This window comes from Panthera leo, chromosome B3 (genome assembly GCF_018350215.1).
Source record: "Panthera leo isolate Ple1 chromosome B3, P.leo_Ple1_pat1.1, whole genome shotgun sequence".
Classification (NCBI taxonomy): Eukaryota; Metazoa; Chordata; class Mammalia; order Carnivora; family Felidae; genus Panthera; species Panthera leo.
In genome coordinates this window covers 173,811-190,851 of record NC_056684.1, presented here as the reverse complement: position 1 = coordinate 190,851, position 17,041 = coordinate 173,811, and the positions used below count along the sequence as shown (strand labels likewise).

The 17,041-nt window shown below is 48.1% G+C and overlaps 1 protein-coding gene across 4 annotated transcripts; it reads left to right on the top strand.

The window, feature by feature from the left end:
• Nucleotides 1–450: 450 nt before the first annotated feature.
• On the top strand, nucleotides 451–16,470 carry HYKK (hydroxylysine kinase). 4 transcript variants are annotated; one of them, XM_042940751.1, is made up of 5 exons: nucleotides 451–488; nucleotides 4,013–4,444; nucleotides 5,422–5,561; nucleotides 10,895–11,078; nucleotides 15,060–16,470. In XM_042940751.1, the coding sequence occupies exons 2-5, from the start codon at nucleotides 4,036–4,038 to the stop codon at nucleotides 15,518–15,520; spliced, it is 1,194 nt and encodes a 397-aa protein (XP_042796685.1). In that variant the 5' UTR covers nucleotides 451–488; nucleotides 4,013–4,035; the 3' UTR covers nucleotides 15,521–16,470. The 4 variants fall into 4 exon arrangements, with proteins under 4 accessions (XP_042796685.1, XP_042796686.1, XP_042796687.1 ...); XM_042940752.1 differs by having other exon boundaries at nucleotides 456–531; nucleotides 4,031–4,444; XM_042940753.1 differs by having other exon boundaries at nucleotides 473–531; nucleotides 4,013–4,381.
• The last annotated feature ends 571 nt before the right edge of the window (nucleotides 16,471–17,041 follow it).

The window sequence follows — 17,041 nt, the reverse complement described above, 5'->3', positions numbered from 1 at the left end:
GGCGGCAGCTGGACGGAGGCCGAGGCGAGGGAAAGCAGATTACCCCGAAGTCTGGTGGAAACTGCGTTCTGAGCCGCGGAGGGACTCGACCCAACCGCGAGGTGCTCTTCCGGGGCAGAAAGGGGGCGGGGCGGAATCCACAAAAGCCAATCAGAAACAAGAGGTGCCGTTCTGTGAGAGGTAGGCGGATTCTGAGTGGGGTCACCACCGAGGGAAGGCGGGACAGAGCTGCGGAGAGCCAATCCAGAAGCCGAATCTCGCGGGCCGGGGCGGTGCGGACGGCGGCCGAGCCTCGCCCCCCAGCACTCTGCGCTGACTGGCGGAGGGGGATCGCGAGGGGCCAATCAGAAGCCGGATCTCGCGGGCCGGGGCGTGGCGGACCCGCCCCCCAGCACTGTGTACTGACTGGCGGAGGGGGATGGCGAGGCGCCAATCAGAAGTTGGGGTTTGCAGGCTCGCGCCGGCCGGGGCCGACTCCGGACTGCTGGGTGCGGGTCAGCTGTGTCCTCTCGGGACCCGGGGTCGCTGCGGGTGAGCCGACCGGGGAGGGCAGGGGTCTGGGCCGAGCCACCGGCCTGGGGGTGCACTGGGGGCTCCGGGGGCTCCCTGGCGGAGGGGCGGGGTCCGCGGCTGCAGCCCCTTCCTCCTCGTCCCCTCCGCGTCCTCGGCGCCCCCCCACCAGTCCCCTGCCGCAGCGGGAAGACCACCGGAATCCCCGGCGGCGCGCTGTGGGGCTGGGCTGGGAGCTGGGGTGCAGACCTGCACGGGGCCTGGCGCGAGGACAGCGCAGAAGGAATCGGAGGGGGTGTGTGCAGGGCGCGCTGGGGTAACGTCTGGAGAGGAGGGAAAATGCAGAATAACTCCCCTGTTTCGTCCGGAATTTCAAAATCTCATGTAGTTTTAAAGCTCAAATGCAGTGTGGTAGGATATATTGGTTCCCAGAGGTTTCAGGTGCAAAGATTAAGTTTCGAAACGCCATTCAGGAGTTTTTACAACATCTTTAGTGAACAAAATCTGAAAGCAAATATTCTGGTCCGAAAGTAAACATGAGAAGTGATTAGCAAGACCGTAGGAACTATAACAGGTGGTGGAAACTGAGCAGCTGGGTCAGGCTTGGAGGTGGGAGAAATCAGTGCGGGAAAGAGGGTCGAGGAAGGCGGGGACGCGGAGGGGAATGGCATGTTAGACGAATATTCCTGTTATTGCTGGAGTCATCAGGCAACAGTGTTGGGCTGAGGCAGGAAGGGGTCACATCCTGTGTGTGCCTCCCTGAATTTTACCTCGCTGTCCTCACTGCGGTGGGCTGGGCTTTGGGTTTCATAGATCTGAAGTGATTGCACACTAACAGGCGTATGGTGATTTGGGGACTCTGAGAAAGCTCTAAGACGCCCCTTCAACCCTCTTCCTAGCCAGTTTCTCACACAGGCTGTGGTTTGTTTTTTTTTTTTTTCATGTAAATTTACATTTGGTGAGATTCACAGATCTTACGCTCACTTAAGTTTTAAACTAAGTTTTGACAAATGTATACACCCATGTAACCAAAGCACAGTAAAAATATAGACATTTTCCTCCAGAAAGTTTTCTCCTGCCACCTCCCTGCCAGAAGCAACAGCTTCTTATTTCTATCAATAAGAGCTAACTGTTCATGAGATTCTTTTTATATGACACTACATCCCTTGAACAAGTCGGAATCGTGCCCTAAAATGCAACCTACCCCAATATGTTATTAATTATTTACAACTTAGTACGAAGGGAGGATTGAAATAAAACTATTTTATAAAAAGAGGGGAGTGAGGATACAAGGACCCTAACTACTTGGCCCTTGAAGTGTGTTCAGAAGCCCCACATCGCTGTATCTGTGTCACTAGATGCTTTGGGGGTGCCGGGCGTGTGAGCAGAGGGCCGTGTCAGCAAGGAGAAGAAAACACTCTCCCCCATCCTGTCTCCCCAAGTCATACTCAGTAGCTCAGTTCAGATCCCTATTGTCAAGAATGTCTTCCTCAGGCTGTATCAGTTCTCTCTCCTCCGAATCTCTATCATATATTAATTTCATACACCATTTTAGAGACTCAGTTGTAACTTCATTTTACGTAACTGCCCATAATTTTTTTTTTAGAATTTAAAGGATTTCTTTTTTTTTTAATTTTTTAAAAATGTTTATTGATTTTTGAGAGAGAGAGAGAGAGAGAGAGCATGAACGGGAGAAGGGCAGAGAGAGAGGGAGACACAGAATCTGAAGCAGGCTCCAGGCTCTGAGCTGTCAGCACAGAGCACGATGTGGGGCTCGAACCCACAAACTATATCATGACCTGAGCCAAAGCTGGCTACTTAACCGACTGAGCCACCTAGGGATCCCAGGATTTTTTTTTTTTTAAGTTTTATTTATTTATTTTGAGAGAGACAGAGACATTGAGAGTTGGGGAGCGGCAGAGAGAGAGGGAAGGAGGGAGAATCCCAACCAGGTCCAAACTGTCAGCACAGTGCTTGATGTGGGGCTCAAACTCATGAAACGTAAGATCATGACCTGAGCCAGAATCAGGATTGGACAGTCAACCGACAGCCACCCAGGTGCCCCTAGATTTTATTTTATTTTTTAACTAAAAAAATTTTTTTAATGTTTATTTATTTTTGAGAGAGACAGAGTGCAAGCAGGGGAGGGGCAGAGAGAGAGAGGGAAACACAGAATCCAAAGCAGGCACCTGGGTCTGAACTGTCAGCACAGAGCCCGAAGCGGGGCTGGAACCCAACAGACCGTGAGATCGTGACCTGAGCCGAAGTCTGACGCTTAACAGACTGAGCCACCCAGGCGCCCCCACTCTAGATTTTATTTTTAAGTGATCTCTACTCACCTCCCCCCTCAACGTGGGGCTCAAACCTATAACCCCGAGATCAAGAGTCACACGCGCCACTGACAGAGCCAGCCGGGTGCCCCACGTAACATTTTTATTTCAAGCCCTTATTCCTCTTAGCCGTAGAAAATGTATTCTTTACGAGTTAAGGTAAATGGAGTCATTCAGTGTTAATTCAGACACGTCAGGTTTGTACTTAACCCAGGGTTTCTTTGGCACCCTCCGTTTATTACTTACTGCCTTATAACCTGCTGTTTTGAATAGCTCTTAAGTTTTTTATTGTTCAGATATTTGTAAGCCAGAGTTAACGTTTCTGGGGTTACAGAGCCCGCTAGGCGCGCTTTCACATCGCCACCTGTGCCTCCCATGATGCTCTGCGCGCCAGCCCACACTTGCGTACCGGGAGCATGCGTGGTAAGCTGGAGGGTGAGCCTTAGAATTCAAAGTGGGGCTAGGAGAGTAAGACCACCGTGTTTCAGTTTATATTTTAGCCCCAAACTGATGGCAACATAGTCAAAGGGACAAAACCCTGGCTTAGGAGTGTCAAGAGCCGAGTCCTTACTGTTACATCGTATGTCACTTTGGGTGAGGCCTCTCACCTCCCAGGACCCAAATCTCCCCATAAATAAAGTGGGGGAGCAGACCAGGAATTGGATGAGGTGATACCAGGCGCTTTCCTCATCTGTATTCTGTCCCTGGAAACATACCTTCTGTTTGCAAGGTGAGTTTAAAAGTAATTTGTGGTGCAAGGAAATTTATTCACCTGCCAAAACGCCCACTTCTTTATCTCATTTGCTGATGTGATTTTTAACTTTATGAGTGAAAATTAATAATAAGAACTATATTGGAGCACCTGGGTGACTCAGTCGGTTAAGCGTCCGACTTTGGCTCAGGTCATGATCTCACGGTTTGTGGGTTCAAGCCCCGCGTCGGGCTCTGTGCTGACAGCTCGGAGCCTGGAGCCTGCTTCGGATTCTGTGTCTCCCTGTCTCTCTGCCCCTCCCCTGCTCACACTCTGTTTCTCTCTCTCTCAAAAATAAATAAACATCAAAATAAAAATTTTTTAAATAATAAGAACTATAGAATCAATATTGAGCAACATTATTGGTCTGTCTTAAGAAACATCACTTCATTAAATATATTCATTATATGTCTCTTTCTAGTTTTTTTGTTTTCTCTAGACATAATGTCACGTGGAGATGATCTTCAGTCACAGGCTCTCACCAAGCCCGCTTTCAGTGAAACCCAAGCCTCTGCATTAGTGGAATCGGTATTTGGGTTAAAAGTTTCCAAGATCCAGCCACTTCCTAGCTACGATGACCAAAACTTTCACGTATGCGTTTCAAGAACCAAAGACACTACAGATGGCCCGACTGAGTATGTCCTCAAAATAAGCAACACTGAGTCGAGCAAAACTCCAGAGCTGATTGAAGTTCAGAGTCACATCATCATGTTTCTGAGAGACGCTGGGTTCCCAACAGCCTCTGTGTGTCGCACTAAAGGAGACAACCTAACCTCTCTTGTGTCCATAGGTAAAAAATTACCACGTCACTCGTCATCGCCTGTGCACGTACATTACTGCATTTTGGCTACAGGTGGGAATATCAAGAACAGGCTTATAGCTCCCAGTGTGGATGTGGTTATTTGTTCAGTGGCTGGGGGAGGCCACAGCATCACCCGAGTGCAGATCAGGGGCTCTGATTCCGGAGTGGTTAGGGCTGGGATCTGGTGTAACTCCTCCCCTTAGGAAGGACTTGATGGATGAGGCACTAAGGACACGTGGAGTTAGGGGAAATTGTTTTTAACAGAAAAATAATGAAAGATTTTTATTCATCAGACCAGCTGTGTATCTTGGTGCTGTGGTGTGGAAGAAAGAACACAGGACTAGAAATCAGGGATTTTAGATCCCAGCTCTGTCATTTCTGTGTATGTAACCTGGGACCCACTGCTTGATATTCCTACGACTGGAGTCCTCGTCTGTGAGACTCTGGCCCATTTCCCTCTAATTTTGCCAAAATTCTAAGCTGAACCTGTAGAGTTCTCTAAGCAGCAGCCTGAAATCAGCTCAGCCCTGGAATTTGTTAAAGGTTAAATCTCGACCATTATTTCCCTCTTATACGATCACCCATTCTGTCATAATCTGCATGGCTCCAAACAAGTGAGGCCCCATCCAGGCCCCGACACACAGGCTTTCCCCCCCGTTTGCCCCTGAAGAAGCCTCTGAAACTGTCATTTCTCTATATCACACTTTCCTCAATTATAAACTTATGAAAACATGTTTTAGGTCCATTTGCCAGACCAGGCAATTTATGTTTAGTGCCAAGGCCGGCAAAGCTGGGGCTGGAGCACTGCTGGTGTGTAAGTGCCTGGTTCCGGGGCTGTGAGGTTTGTTTGTTCTGTTTGCACCGATCTGCTCAGTCCTGCTTCATAAAATCCTGCTGGCTGGTTTTAGGTTAGCTCATGCATTTCTCTTCTTCTGTGATTTCTGTTATTCTCTATGATAATAATTACAAAGCCAGAAAGTCCATTTTCTGGAGAATAGTTGACAGGATATAACCTTCCATCCCTCTAGATAGTGGCTCCGAAATCGCAAGCTACTTGGTGAGGCTGCTGACTTACCTCCCAGGAAGGCCTATAGCTGAGATTCCCATCAGCCCCCAGCTACTGTATGAAATTGGAAGGCTAGCTGGCAAATTGGATAAGACACTGGAGGTAAGATTTGGGGTTTTATCTTATTTATAAGAATTTTTTGTTTAGTTTTGATTTTTTTTTTTTTAAGATAGAGAGCACAAGTGAGGGAGGGGCAGAGAGAGAGAGAGGGAGACACAGAATCTGAAGCAGGCTCCAGGCTCTGAGCTGTCAGCACAGGGCCTGACACAGGGCTCAAACTCATGAACTGTGAGATCATGACCTGAGCCAAAGTCGGATGCTTAACCAACTGAGCCACCCAGGTGCCCCTAGTTTTGATTTATTTTACTTAAAAGATAGACCCAGTGTCAGACTCCCTTTTTATGTGTGGTGCCTCCTAAGGTTTGTGATGAAGGAAATAGGGTCTTAGATGCATGAATTTTATGACAGTGAGGCTCCTTTCTGCCCAGGTCTGTGAAATCTCCCCTGACCTTTTCTCTTCCCGTGCTGTGCATAATTGACCACTTCCTTCTCTTGCTACTTCTGAACTTGGACATCCTTCTATCACTGTACTTATTGGGCTATGTTCCAGTCAGCTAGTGCTGTGTAACAAGTCATCCCCAAACTTACTGGCTTGAAACAATAATGACTTATTTGTCATGTTTCCATGGGTTGACTGAGTGGATCTCCTGCTCTACGTGGTATTGATTGGGGTCACTCATGCAGCTGTACCCAGCTGGGAGCTCAGTCCTCCATGGGGCCTCTGCTTGTCACATGGTGTCTCATCCTTCAGGATGGCTGAGGCGTCTTTACAACATGGCTGCTGGTTTCCGAGAGAGTGCTCCGAGGGGACAAATCCCAGTTCACAGACAATGTTCAATAATATTGAGCCTGTTATTGAGTTATTGAGACAGTTTGAATCACGCTAGCTAGTGCCCCATTGGCCAAAGCAAGTGACGTGTCTAATCCCAAAGTCAACTGGGAGAAGCTACATAGGGTGTGAATAAAGGAAGCATGATTCATAGGGGACATCAGAACAACAGTCTACCACATATGGTATCGTAATTATTGCATATTTGCACTTCCTGTTACATATGGTTCATGGGAAGCAGTGAGCTTCTCTTTTTATTATTGTTGTTAGACAGAGAGAGAGCACACGTGAGCAGGGGGTGGGGCAGAGAGAGAGAGAGAGAAGAAGAGAGAGAGAATCCCAAGCAGGGTCCATGCTTAGTACGCAGCCCAACGCAGGGCTCTATCCTATGACGCTGGGATCATGACCTGAGCTGAAATCAGTCAGACACTCAACCGACTGAGCCACGCAGACGCCCCAGAAGCAGTGAGCTTCTTAAGAGATGGTTTATGCTTTAATTGTTTTTTTTTTAATTTTTTTTAATGTTTATTTATTTTTGAGGTAGGGGGTGGGCAGAGAGACAGGGAGACACAGAATCCGAAGCAGGCTCCAGGCTCCGAGCTGTCAGCCCAGAGCCCGACGTGGGGCTCGAACCCAAAACCACGGGATCATGACCTGAGCCGAAGTCGGACACTCAACCGACTGAACCACCAAGATGCCTCTGGTTTATGCCTTAGTCATCTTTTTCCCTTGCTGTCTAACAGTGTGAAACACATAGCAGGTATTCAAGGAGGACTGGATTAAAAAAAAAAGAAGCAATTTATGAGCTGGTTCTTTAAAGTTAGGAACCCATCAGTCAGAGAAGAAGGAGGGAGGGCTTTCTAGCTAGAGGAAAGAGCATGCGAACAGCCATGCCAGTACAATGATCATGTTCCAGAACTTCTGGTAATTCGTTATGCTTGGAACACAGGGGTTAAGCCTGAGGGAGACAGAAGACAAAGTTGGAGGGGCGCCTGGGTGGCACAGTCGGTTAAGCGTCCGACTTCAGCCAGGTCACGATCTCGTGGTCCGTGAGTTCGAGCCCCGCGTCGGGCTCTGGGCTGATGGCTCGGAGCCTGGAGCCTGTTTCCGATTCTGTGTCTCCCTCTCTCTCTGACCCTCCCCCGTTCATGCTCTGTCTCTCTCTGTCCCAAAAAATAAATAAAAAACGTTGAAAAAAAAAAAAAAAAAGATAAAGTTGGAAACATCCCGTGGTCAGATTATAAGATACATCAGCATATACGATACTGAGGAGCTTAGGGACTTTGGAGGGTTTTTAAACAGGCAAAGAATTCTAGTTTATAGCACTCTGTGGATCAGTGTGGTGGATGGATTGGCAGAAAGCCAGAATGGAGGCAGGGAGTGCATCTAGGAAGCTAATGAATAATCAGATAAACGCGGATTGAGAGCTTGAAGGTCTCCTCAAGCTTGAAGGAAAGGTTCAAGATATATTTTGGAGACAGAGCCAAGTTGGTGATTGATTTAATGTGAAGCCTGTGGGAGAGGGAGGGGCTGAGCGAGACGTGGGTTCGCACCTGTGTCTGCTGGGTCACAGCCCCGCGCACAAGTAGGCAGCATTCTCCCCTGACATCAGTCACGAGGTGGCCTTTGTAGCCCGGAGCAGAGGACAGGAGGGATGAAGAGGGGGAGAACTAGGAGAACTATCAGAGATGGGGGCTGGTGGGTGCTGAGATCTGTGCCGGCAAAGGCTTCTTGCCGTAGACGAAGCAGAGCAGCCTCCACTGAGCTAACCTTGTGCCCCTCTTGTGGCTACTGTGGTCAGCCTGCCCGAGTCACTCCTTGCTTCTGCCCACAGTTTCTTTCCATCCGGCTGGTGCTTTAGCGAGAAGAGTAAGGTGGAGACTTAGCAGGAGCTAAGAGATGGGACGGGGCTGGGAACACCCCAACAATAAGACTTAGGGGATTTTTATGCCCTCTGTCCCAGAGACTTGATATTTACAATCTCCTGAGACTGAGTGGAAAAAATTCTTGGCTGCTTTATGCCCACAGCCTCTATATTACAAGTCCTTCTTGCAAGCAGTGTGTACATGGGTCTTGCTATTTTATCCAGTCTAACCATCTGTGCCCTTCAGTCGGGATGTTTACATTTAATGCAGTAGTGATGAAACCCTCAGGAGCTCGGCGTGGCGCACCGAGGAGCCAGGAGACAAAGCCCAGAGAAGTCGGGCGCGTTGGCTGCAACATTCATGTTCAACAAACCTTTGCTGAGCACCCGCTACGTGTGAGGTCTTGATTTGTTTCGCGTCTTAGTTTATCGGAGACGATTGGGAGGCTGGTGTTGATACTCTGATTTCACCGTCAAGGAAACAGATCCGAGATGTTAAGTGGCAGAGCCTGTTGAAACCCAGCCGTGTGTGACTGACTCCTGGCCTGGATTCCGGGTGGTCTCCCACTTCTCCTGCCGGAGCCGAGAGGGCCTCCTGTGGGCTGCATGGCTAACAGTGCCGCCGTTTTAGGAGCCGACTCAGAGCCTTCCCGAGTGGACCGTTGCTCCATTGGAAGCCCGGCAAGAGTGTTATATTTTACTTTCTTTAAAAATGAAAGTTAGAGGGGCGCCTGGGGGGGCTCAGTCAGTTGGGCGTCCAACTCTTGGTTTCGGCTCAGGTCATGATCTCATGGCTCGTGGATTCGAGCCCCACGTCAGGTTCCAAGCTGACAGCACAGAGCCTGCTTGGGATTCTCTCTCTCTCCTCTTTCTCTCTGCCCTTCCCATGCTTGCACTCTCTCTCTCTCTCTCTCTCTCTCTCTCTCTCTCTCAAAATAAATAAACTTAAAAAAATGAAAGTAAGAAATATGCATGGTTGAAATTTCACACAGTACTGAAAGGCATAAAATGAACATTTTTTTCTCTTCCCTATCATCTCCATTCTTAGTTCCAGTTCTACCCCCTAGAAGGCACAGCTTCTAACAGTGTTTTAGTGCTTACTATGCAGAGTATTTTTGTGATCTGCAGTGGCACTTAACACACCAGTGGTCAGGAATTCAAAACCCTGTCATGTGAGGACTCACGGAAGGAACCAGAAAGGTTGACTCTGCAGAAGAGAAGGCTCTGAGGGGGAGGAGCCCTGTCCGGGAGTACATGGAAGACAGTCATGTGGGAGAAGCACTGACCGTGTTCCAGACGGCCCCAGACGGCCCAGCGAGACCCCACGGCAGGGACACTGTTGGCACGGATGTCCCAGTGACAGCCCACGGCAGGGACGCTATTGCTGAGACAGTTTAGCTCAGCGGAAGGAAGAGGGCAGAACCGTTCAAGGGTAAAAAGTACCTCCTGTGCGAGGTATTGAAACCGAGGCTACTTCAAGGACGTGGTGGCGAAAGCGGGGACATCAGGGGAAGGATTTGGAACCCCAGGGCTCGAGAGTGGACGTTAGAATGAATTTAGAGGGACATTTTTAAAGAAATAGAATACAATGGAGAAACACCAGAATATCTCACACATAGTAGTCTATGTATTGTTTATGGACTTTTTTTCCCCTCTCTATGTGTTGGCAATATCCTGGGTTGTCATGTAAAGTGTATTTCTCACAGGAGAAACACTATTCCACCGGTGATCCCCCCACTCTGGGACAGGTCAGCCCTCCCTCAGCCCCCCACTAGTAACTCATTATCCTGCTCCAAACCTCAGTTTCCCCTTTTGTGCAACGATGGTCAAAGCCATTTCAAACCTCAGATAGAGTGGTCAAAATCTAAAGGCCCTGGCAGTTCTAGAATTTTCTATTGTAAGAATGCTCATTTATTCGGCAAATACTGCTTGAGCAGTGTCTTTTGTGTACCAGGCACCGTTCCAGGCGTGGGGACCAAGCACAAAACTCCTCTCTGTGGAGCTTACGTTCTAGGGAGGACAGGCAGGCGCGAGGGTGGAGTATGGTGGATGTTAGCAATACGTGCCGCACCTTAAGAAGAAAAAACAAGCAGAGAAGAGGGATCTGAAGCATCGGAGAGAGGGCTGAGATTTTAGATGGAGTGGTCAGGGTGCCTTCCACAGAAGGTGGTTTTTGAGTAAGGAGCTGGTAGCAATGAAGACCCTGGACCAACGGAGGTCCGGGCAAGAGTATCCCACGAGGAGGGAACAGCACACGCAGAGGCCGCGAGGTGGAGCCGTGCTTGGCGTGTTCTCCAACCGCAGGGAGGCCAGGGTGGTTGGAGGACAGTCAGCAAGAGCAGCAGAAGGTGAAGTCAGAGAGGTGATGAGGGGCCGGCAGGTCATGTGGGGAGAATAGGGTTCTCTGTATCCACCTCTGGCCCTGCCGTAGGCTGTGGCTAATCCCTGACACACCATCGTGGGCGCGAAGCGAGATGGGCACGTGCCCTCAGAGCTACAAGGTCCTGTGCGAATATGCAGTCATTGTTTTGTGGGGGGATTAAATGGGGGGAGTTGGTGAGTGTGGCGCCCCTCCCGTGTGCTCCTGGGACCAGCACTGGGGGGGGGGGGGGGGTTGTGGAGCTCGAGGTAGCGGTCGCTCCGACTGTCCAGACTCTAAAGAGTTTCTTGCCTTTGATTTAGAAATTCCATCACCCAAAGTTAAGTTGCCTTCGTCGAGAAAACTTCATTTGGAATCTGAAAAACGTTCCTCTTCTGGAGAAGTACCTGTATGCCTTGGGCCAGAGCCGAAACCGAGAGATCGTCACACAGGTCATTCAGCTGTTCAAGGGCGAGGTCCTGACCAAGTTAGGTGATTTTCGAGAATGTGAGTATTCCTCTGATCGAATAAGTATTTTTTTTTTTTTTTGCTATTTATATTATTTATCTTTAAAGTTTATCTTGTTTAATTATTTTTTTAATGTTTATTCATTTTTGAGAGAGAGGGAGACAGCATGAGCAGGGGAGGGGCAGAGAGAGAGGGAGACAGAGCATGAGCAGGGGAGGGGGAGGGGCAGAGAGAGAGGGAGACACAGAATCGGAAGCAGGCTTTAGGCTCCGAGCTGTCAGCACAGAGCCCGACGCGGGGCTCGAACCCACGAACTGCGAGATCAGGACCTGAGCCGAAGTCTGACGCTTAACCGACGAGCCACCCAGGCGCCCCTGCAACCTGCGTTTCTTATTCAGTGTTGTCTCTGGATTGACCCACTTGACACCTGCAGTTCAGTTCATTTAGTTCACCGTTGTTAACTGCCGAATAGTATTCCAGAGTATGTACGTACCACCATTTATTTCAATGTACTGTAATTTTTACTTAGTTATTTTTGAGGGAGGGTGAGTGTGAGCAGGGGAGGGGCCGAGCGAGAGGAGAGAGGCTCGACACTGTCAGCTCAGAGCCCGACGCGGGGCTCCATCTCCTGAACCGTGAGATCACGGCCTGAACCAAAATCGAGACGCCGAACCAACTGAGCCACCAGGCTCCCCGAACATACTGTAATTTTTTTAGCCTGGTTTGTTCTTTCGTTAATGGAATTTTGTGTGGGTTCCCTTTTTTTTTTCCTGCTACATCACGGGGCTCTGGTGAGCACGCTAGTCCATATCTCCTCATAGACACGGAGAACAGTTTCTCTAGGGGGTAACCAGCCTCTTGACTGAGCGTGAAGCCTTAGTCAAAGGACAAGAAAGTAAGGGGCATTTCTAGCAAGCCTAACCTAGGCGGTACGTGTCCCTTGTGGCCTCTGCTTGGGCTGCGTTAACAAAGTACCAGGGGGCGTAGACAACAGAAATTTATTTCTCACCGTCCTGGAGGCTGGAAATCTGAGGTGCCGTCATGGGCAGTTTCTTTCCTGGCTCACAGCCACCTTTTCTCTGTGTCAAGCATGCTCTGTGGTGTCTCTTCTTATCAGGGCATAAATCCCATCATGAGGGCCCCACCCTCATGACCTCATCTCACCCCTGTCAACGTCCTGAAGACCCCATCTCCAAATACCACCACACTGGGGGGTAGGGCTTCAACATGTGAATTGTTGGGGCGGCGGGGCAGTCACATTTCAATCCATAGCGTTTACTTTATGTAAACATAATGCAAGGGGGTGGGGCGCCTGTGTGTCTCAGTCAGTTAAACATCTGACTCTTGATCTCAGCACAGGTCTTGATCTCAGGGTCATGAGTTCAAGCCCCATGATGGGCTCCATGCTGGGCGTGCAGCCTACTTAAAAGAAAATCAAACATGCAATGCAAGGTGGTAGCAAGAAAACAGAGTTGATTTGCCCTCAAATCTGTCCCCACAACTCATATTTGTCTCATGTAAATGTACCCACCACTCGCTAGCTGGTCTGACCACAACCCTAGGACTTGGCAGCCTTGACTTTGTTCTTTCTCTCACGCCTCACATCCGATCAAATTCTACCAGCTCTAACTTCAAATGTGCCCCATTTTTACCTACTTTACCCCACCTTAACTACTACCACTTGTTCCAGGCTACCCTCATTTCTCATCTGGATTACTGAGTGTGTGACGTCATGGGTCCTGGGGTAGGACTGCTGGGTCATAGGACATGTCTATATGCAGCTTTACGAGATAATGTCAAACTGTTTTCCAAAGTGGTTGTATGTCGACTTTATGCTACTGCCGGCAGAGGATGAAAGTTTTCATGGCTCTACACCCTTGGTATCATCAGATGTTTTACTTTTCGCCCATCTGATATGAATGTAATGATTTTTTTTTTTTTTTAGGTAGGTTCCATGCCCAATGTGGGGCTTGAACTCACGACCCAAGATCAAGAGTCGCAGGCTCTACGAACTAAGCCACCCAGGCACCCCTGTGATGATTTCCTGTTGGGGTTTTACTATACATTTCCCTATTTATTGGCCGTTTGGGTAAACCCTTTTGTGAAGTGTCTATGCAAGTCTTTTGCCAGTTTTTCTACTGGGATTTTTTTCTCATTGATTTCTGGATACAAATCCTTCAGTGGTTATATGTGTTACAAATATTTTGTCCCATTCTGTTGCCTTTTCACTTTCTTTATGATATATTTTGATGAACAATCCTTAATTTATTGGTTTCAAATACATCAATCTTTTACTCTATGGTTAGTGTTGTGTGTCTTGTGTAGAAATTTTTCTCTACCCTGTGGTCATGAAGATATTCTCCTATATGATCTTACTAAAATGTCATAGCTTTTGCATTTCATAATAGGTCTATAAATCATCAGGAATTTACATATGGTGTGAATTTTTCCCATGGCTGATATTTTTTTCCACCAACATTTATTAAAAAGCCATCTTTGGGGCGCCTGGGTGGCTTGGTCGGTTAAGTGTCTGACTTCGGCTCAGGTCATGATCTCACGGTCCATGAGTTTGAGCCCCGTGTCGGGCTCTGTGCTGACAGCTCAGAGCCTGGAGCCTGTTTCAGATTGTGTCTCTCTCTCTCTCTGCCCCTCCCCTGTTCATGCTCTGTCTCAAAAATAAATAAACGTTTTTTAAAAAAAAATCCATCTTTCTGGGGCACCTGGGTGGCTCAATTGGTTAAGTATCTGACTTCTGCTCGGGTCATGATGTCATGGTTCATGAGCTTGAGCCCTGCATGGGGTGATCATGAGCCCCGTTTTGGGTAAACACGAGCCCTGCCTCAGGTGAGTCCCGCTTCTCTCTCTCTCTCTCTCTGCCCCTCACTCGCCCCCTTTCTCTCTCTTTCTCTCAAAAAAAAGCCATCTTTCCTCTCTTTGTTTTGCAGTACACCTCTGCTATAAACTAAATGTTTTGGGGCTCCATTTTATTCCCCTGTTCTATTTGCCTGGGTCTCCTCCCATACCACACTGTGTATCAGCTATGCAAGGCTATGCTGCAGTAACAAATAGCCCCCAAATCATGTGGACTACAAAAACAAAGGTTTAGTTCTAACTCAGGCTGCATGCCTATCATGGGTTGGCTACAGTTCTGTTCTACTATTCTCACTTTGGGATTTAGATGGATGGGATTGTCACCAATTGGACTATTGCTATAGTATGGGGAGCAAGAATGTAGGGCACTGTACACTGGCCCTTAAATCTCTGCCCTAAAGTGACATCACTTCTGTTCATATGTCAATGACCAAAAAGTCACATGGCCATACACCGACATCTTGAGGAACAGGGAAGTGCAACTCAGCGCATTCCTGGAAGGAACATGAACTGTGAGATCGTGACCTGAGCCAAAATCAAGAGTCAGACGCTTAACCAACTGAGCCATCCAGGTGCCCCGTCATAAGAAATTTTTTTGGAAATCCTAAGTTAAAATAGACACATCTAGTTCATTCTAGGACTCTTGGTGGCGGCTTCTCCTCCTCCTCCTCGCTTCCCCCCCCCCCCTTCTTCTTCTCCAATATTGTTTAATCTCTCCACCCAATGTGGGGCTTCAACTCACAACCCCAAGATCAAGAGTTGCATGCTCTACTGACTGAGCCATCCAGGCACTCCTAGACTCCTCTTATAATAATACAAACATACATGTATTGTTTTTAAACATTTCTGGTTTGGGGTGGTTCTGCCTGTCCCTTTACGCTAACAGTCAGAACCAGGTGTTCGCAGTGACTATAACCTCCATCGTCTGGCCTTGTACTGATCAGAAGCAAAGGCAAGTTCAACCACCGAATTTAGCTGCTTTTTTCCTTTTCAGAGGAAATTATTTTATTTCAGGGAAAATAGGATTCAGCTGTACCTCTGACTGCTCATCGCATTGCTTGAGTGGCCATGCCCGAGAAAGGAGAAGTGGGAAGAATGAACTGGCGGTTAAATACCTGTTTTCACGTGGCTTAATGTTTCTCCTTTCAGGTGTCAATCACGGAGACCTTAATGACCATAACATTTTAGTGGAGGCCATCAAGTCAGCCCCTGAAGGTGCCACGTATCACGTGTCTGGGATTTTAGACTTCGGTGACATGAGCTACGGCTACTATGTGTTTGAGGTGGCCATCACCATCATGTACATGATGATTGAGAGCAAGAGTCCCCTACACGTGGGAGGCCACGTCCTTGCCGGATTTGAGAGCGTCATCCCACTGACACCTGTGGAGAGGGGCGCCTTGTTCCTCCTCGTGTGCGGTCGCTTTTGTCAGTCACTCGTCATAGCTGCACACTCTTGCCAGCTACACCCGGAGAACAAAGAATATCTCATGATCACTGCCAAAACTGGGTGGAAGCACCTGCAGCAGATGTTCGACATGGGCCAGGAAGCTGTAGAAGAAATCTGGTTTCAAACTGCCAGGTCCTACGACTCTGGGATCGCCATGTGACTAGGCGAAATTTCACATTAGCTTGGATGGTGAAGAACCCAGAAGGACCAAATCTAATTCTATGAAGGATTTCCCTGCACAGTGAAAAATGAATTGATAGAACTGATTGGTGCACATGAACCCTCCGAGCACTCTCACAACCACTTTTTAAATCTAAGAAAGTGCCCCATGAGCAAGCGTGTCTTTCTGTGGGTCTCGCTTGCCTCATGTATAAAACACAGAGTGATGTTTTGACTCAGTCAATCTCTCAAGGTGTATGTATTCCAGCCCAAGATCAATGACTGTTTTACACTTTGAAAGGAACACAAACGTAGACATGTTCACGCACTTTAAATTACCGAGTGTAGCACAGAGGCCTCACTGTCATATCACCAATTCTGCGAAGACTTCTCCTATTGCTCTGTGTCTCTAGAACCCTGTACTGTCTTTTCCATGGCACATCACTCGGTATCACAGATGATGGCTGCGTAGTCATGTGGCCCAAGAGCTATTTGAGGGCAGAGACTGTGAAACAATTTTTTGTCTCCCGTCTTTTTTTCTTTTGCACCCGATACAGTGCTTTCCCACGGTTTCAAAAAATATTTGCAAAATTCATGTATGCTAAAAGAAAGGTTGGAGGAGATAAGGCAGAGACTAAGATGCCTTAGGAGGAAACAGAGATGGTGTTCCTGAGAAAAAGTCTGCATTTGAGAGGACGTTTGAAGCTGGAACTCTAGAGATCGATGCTGGAAGATACCGGACCTGCAAGGAGGTGAGAGGACACGCAGGCAGGGCCATGACTCCCGAGGCACAAATACAACGGTCAGTTTTCGACTGATACTAAGAGAGTCTCTAAGATGTCCCCCAAACCTGTCTCATTTGTGGCTCTTTACATATGAAAATGTGATGTTGGTGGGGCGCCTGGAGGGCTCAGTCAGTTGAGCGTCTGACTTTGGCTCAGGTCATGAGGGTTCGAGCCCCGTGTCGGGCTCTGTGCTGACGCCTGGCGCCTGCTTTGGATTCTGTGTCTCCCTCTTTCTCTCTGCCCCTCCCCGACTCATGCTCTGTCTCACTCTCAAAAATGATTAAAAAAACATTAAAAAAAAAGGGAAAATGTGATGTTGGTGAACAGTGGTTCACTGTATACTTGATGTTAATGATACCACTGTTTCCTTCACTGATTTCTCTGCACTTCTCCTTCAGTGTGATTTATTAAGTGTCTGTTTACTTATTCTTGTGGGTCTAACTATCCGTTCTCTAAGACGACTCAAGTCTACAACCCTTGCCATGCAAACCCCCGTTCAATAGCTGTCCCTTTCAGTCTATATGAATAGCTGTTGCTTCCCTGCCTCTGCAGTCGCCCTATTAGTGTGTAGTTGATAGGGGTTTATCCCCTACCATTCCGGAGATTACAAGGGTTCTAGAAGCTTTGTGCCAGAACCTGGACGAAGACTAAATCTGTATTTCTTACTATGTCATATTATTTTACATGCATTATCTCATTTTATCTCTATAACAAACCCATGAGAGAAGTAGTGCTAT

What these genes read in the sequence shown, in the direction of transcription:
- HYKK (XM_042940751.1), top strand. Translation starts at nt 4,036, where the DNA reads ATGTCACGTGGAGATGATCTTCAGTCACAGGCTCTCACCAAGCCCGCT. An exon ending in TTACTGCATTTTGGCTACAG is followed by an intron (nt 4,445 to 5,421) that starts GTGGGAATATCA and finishes CCATCCCTCTAG; the next exon opens with ATAGTGGCTCCGAAATCGCA. An exon ending in AATTGGATAAGACACTGGAG is followed by an intron (nt 5,562 to 10,894) that starts GTAAGATTTGGG and finishes CCTTTGATTTAG; the next exon opens with AAATTCCATCACCCAAAGTT.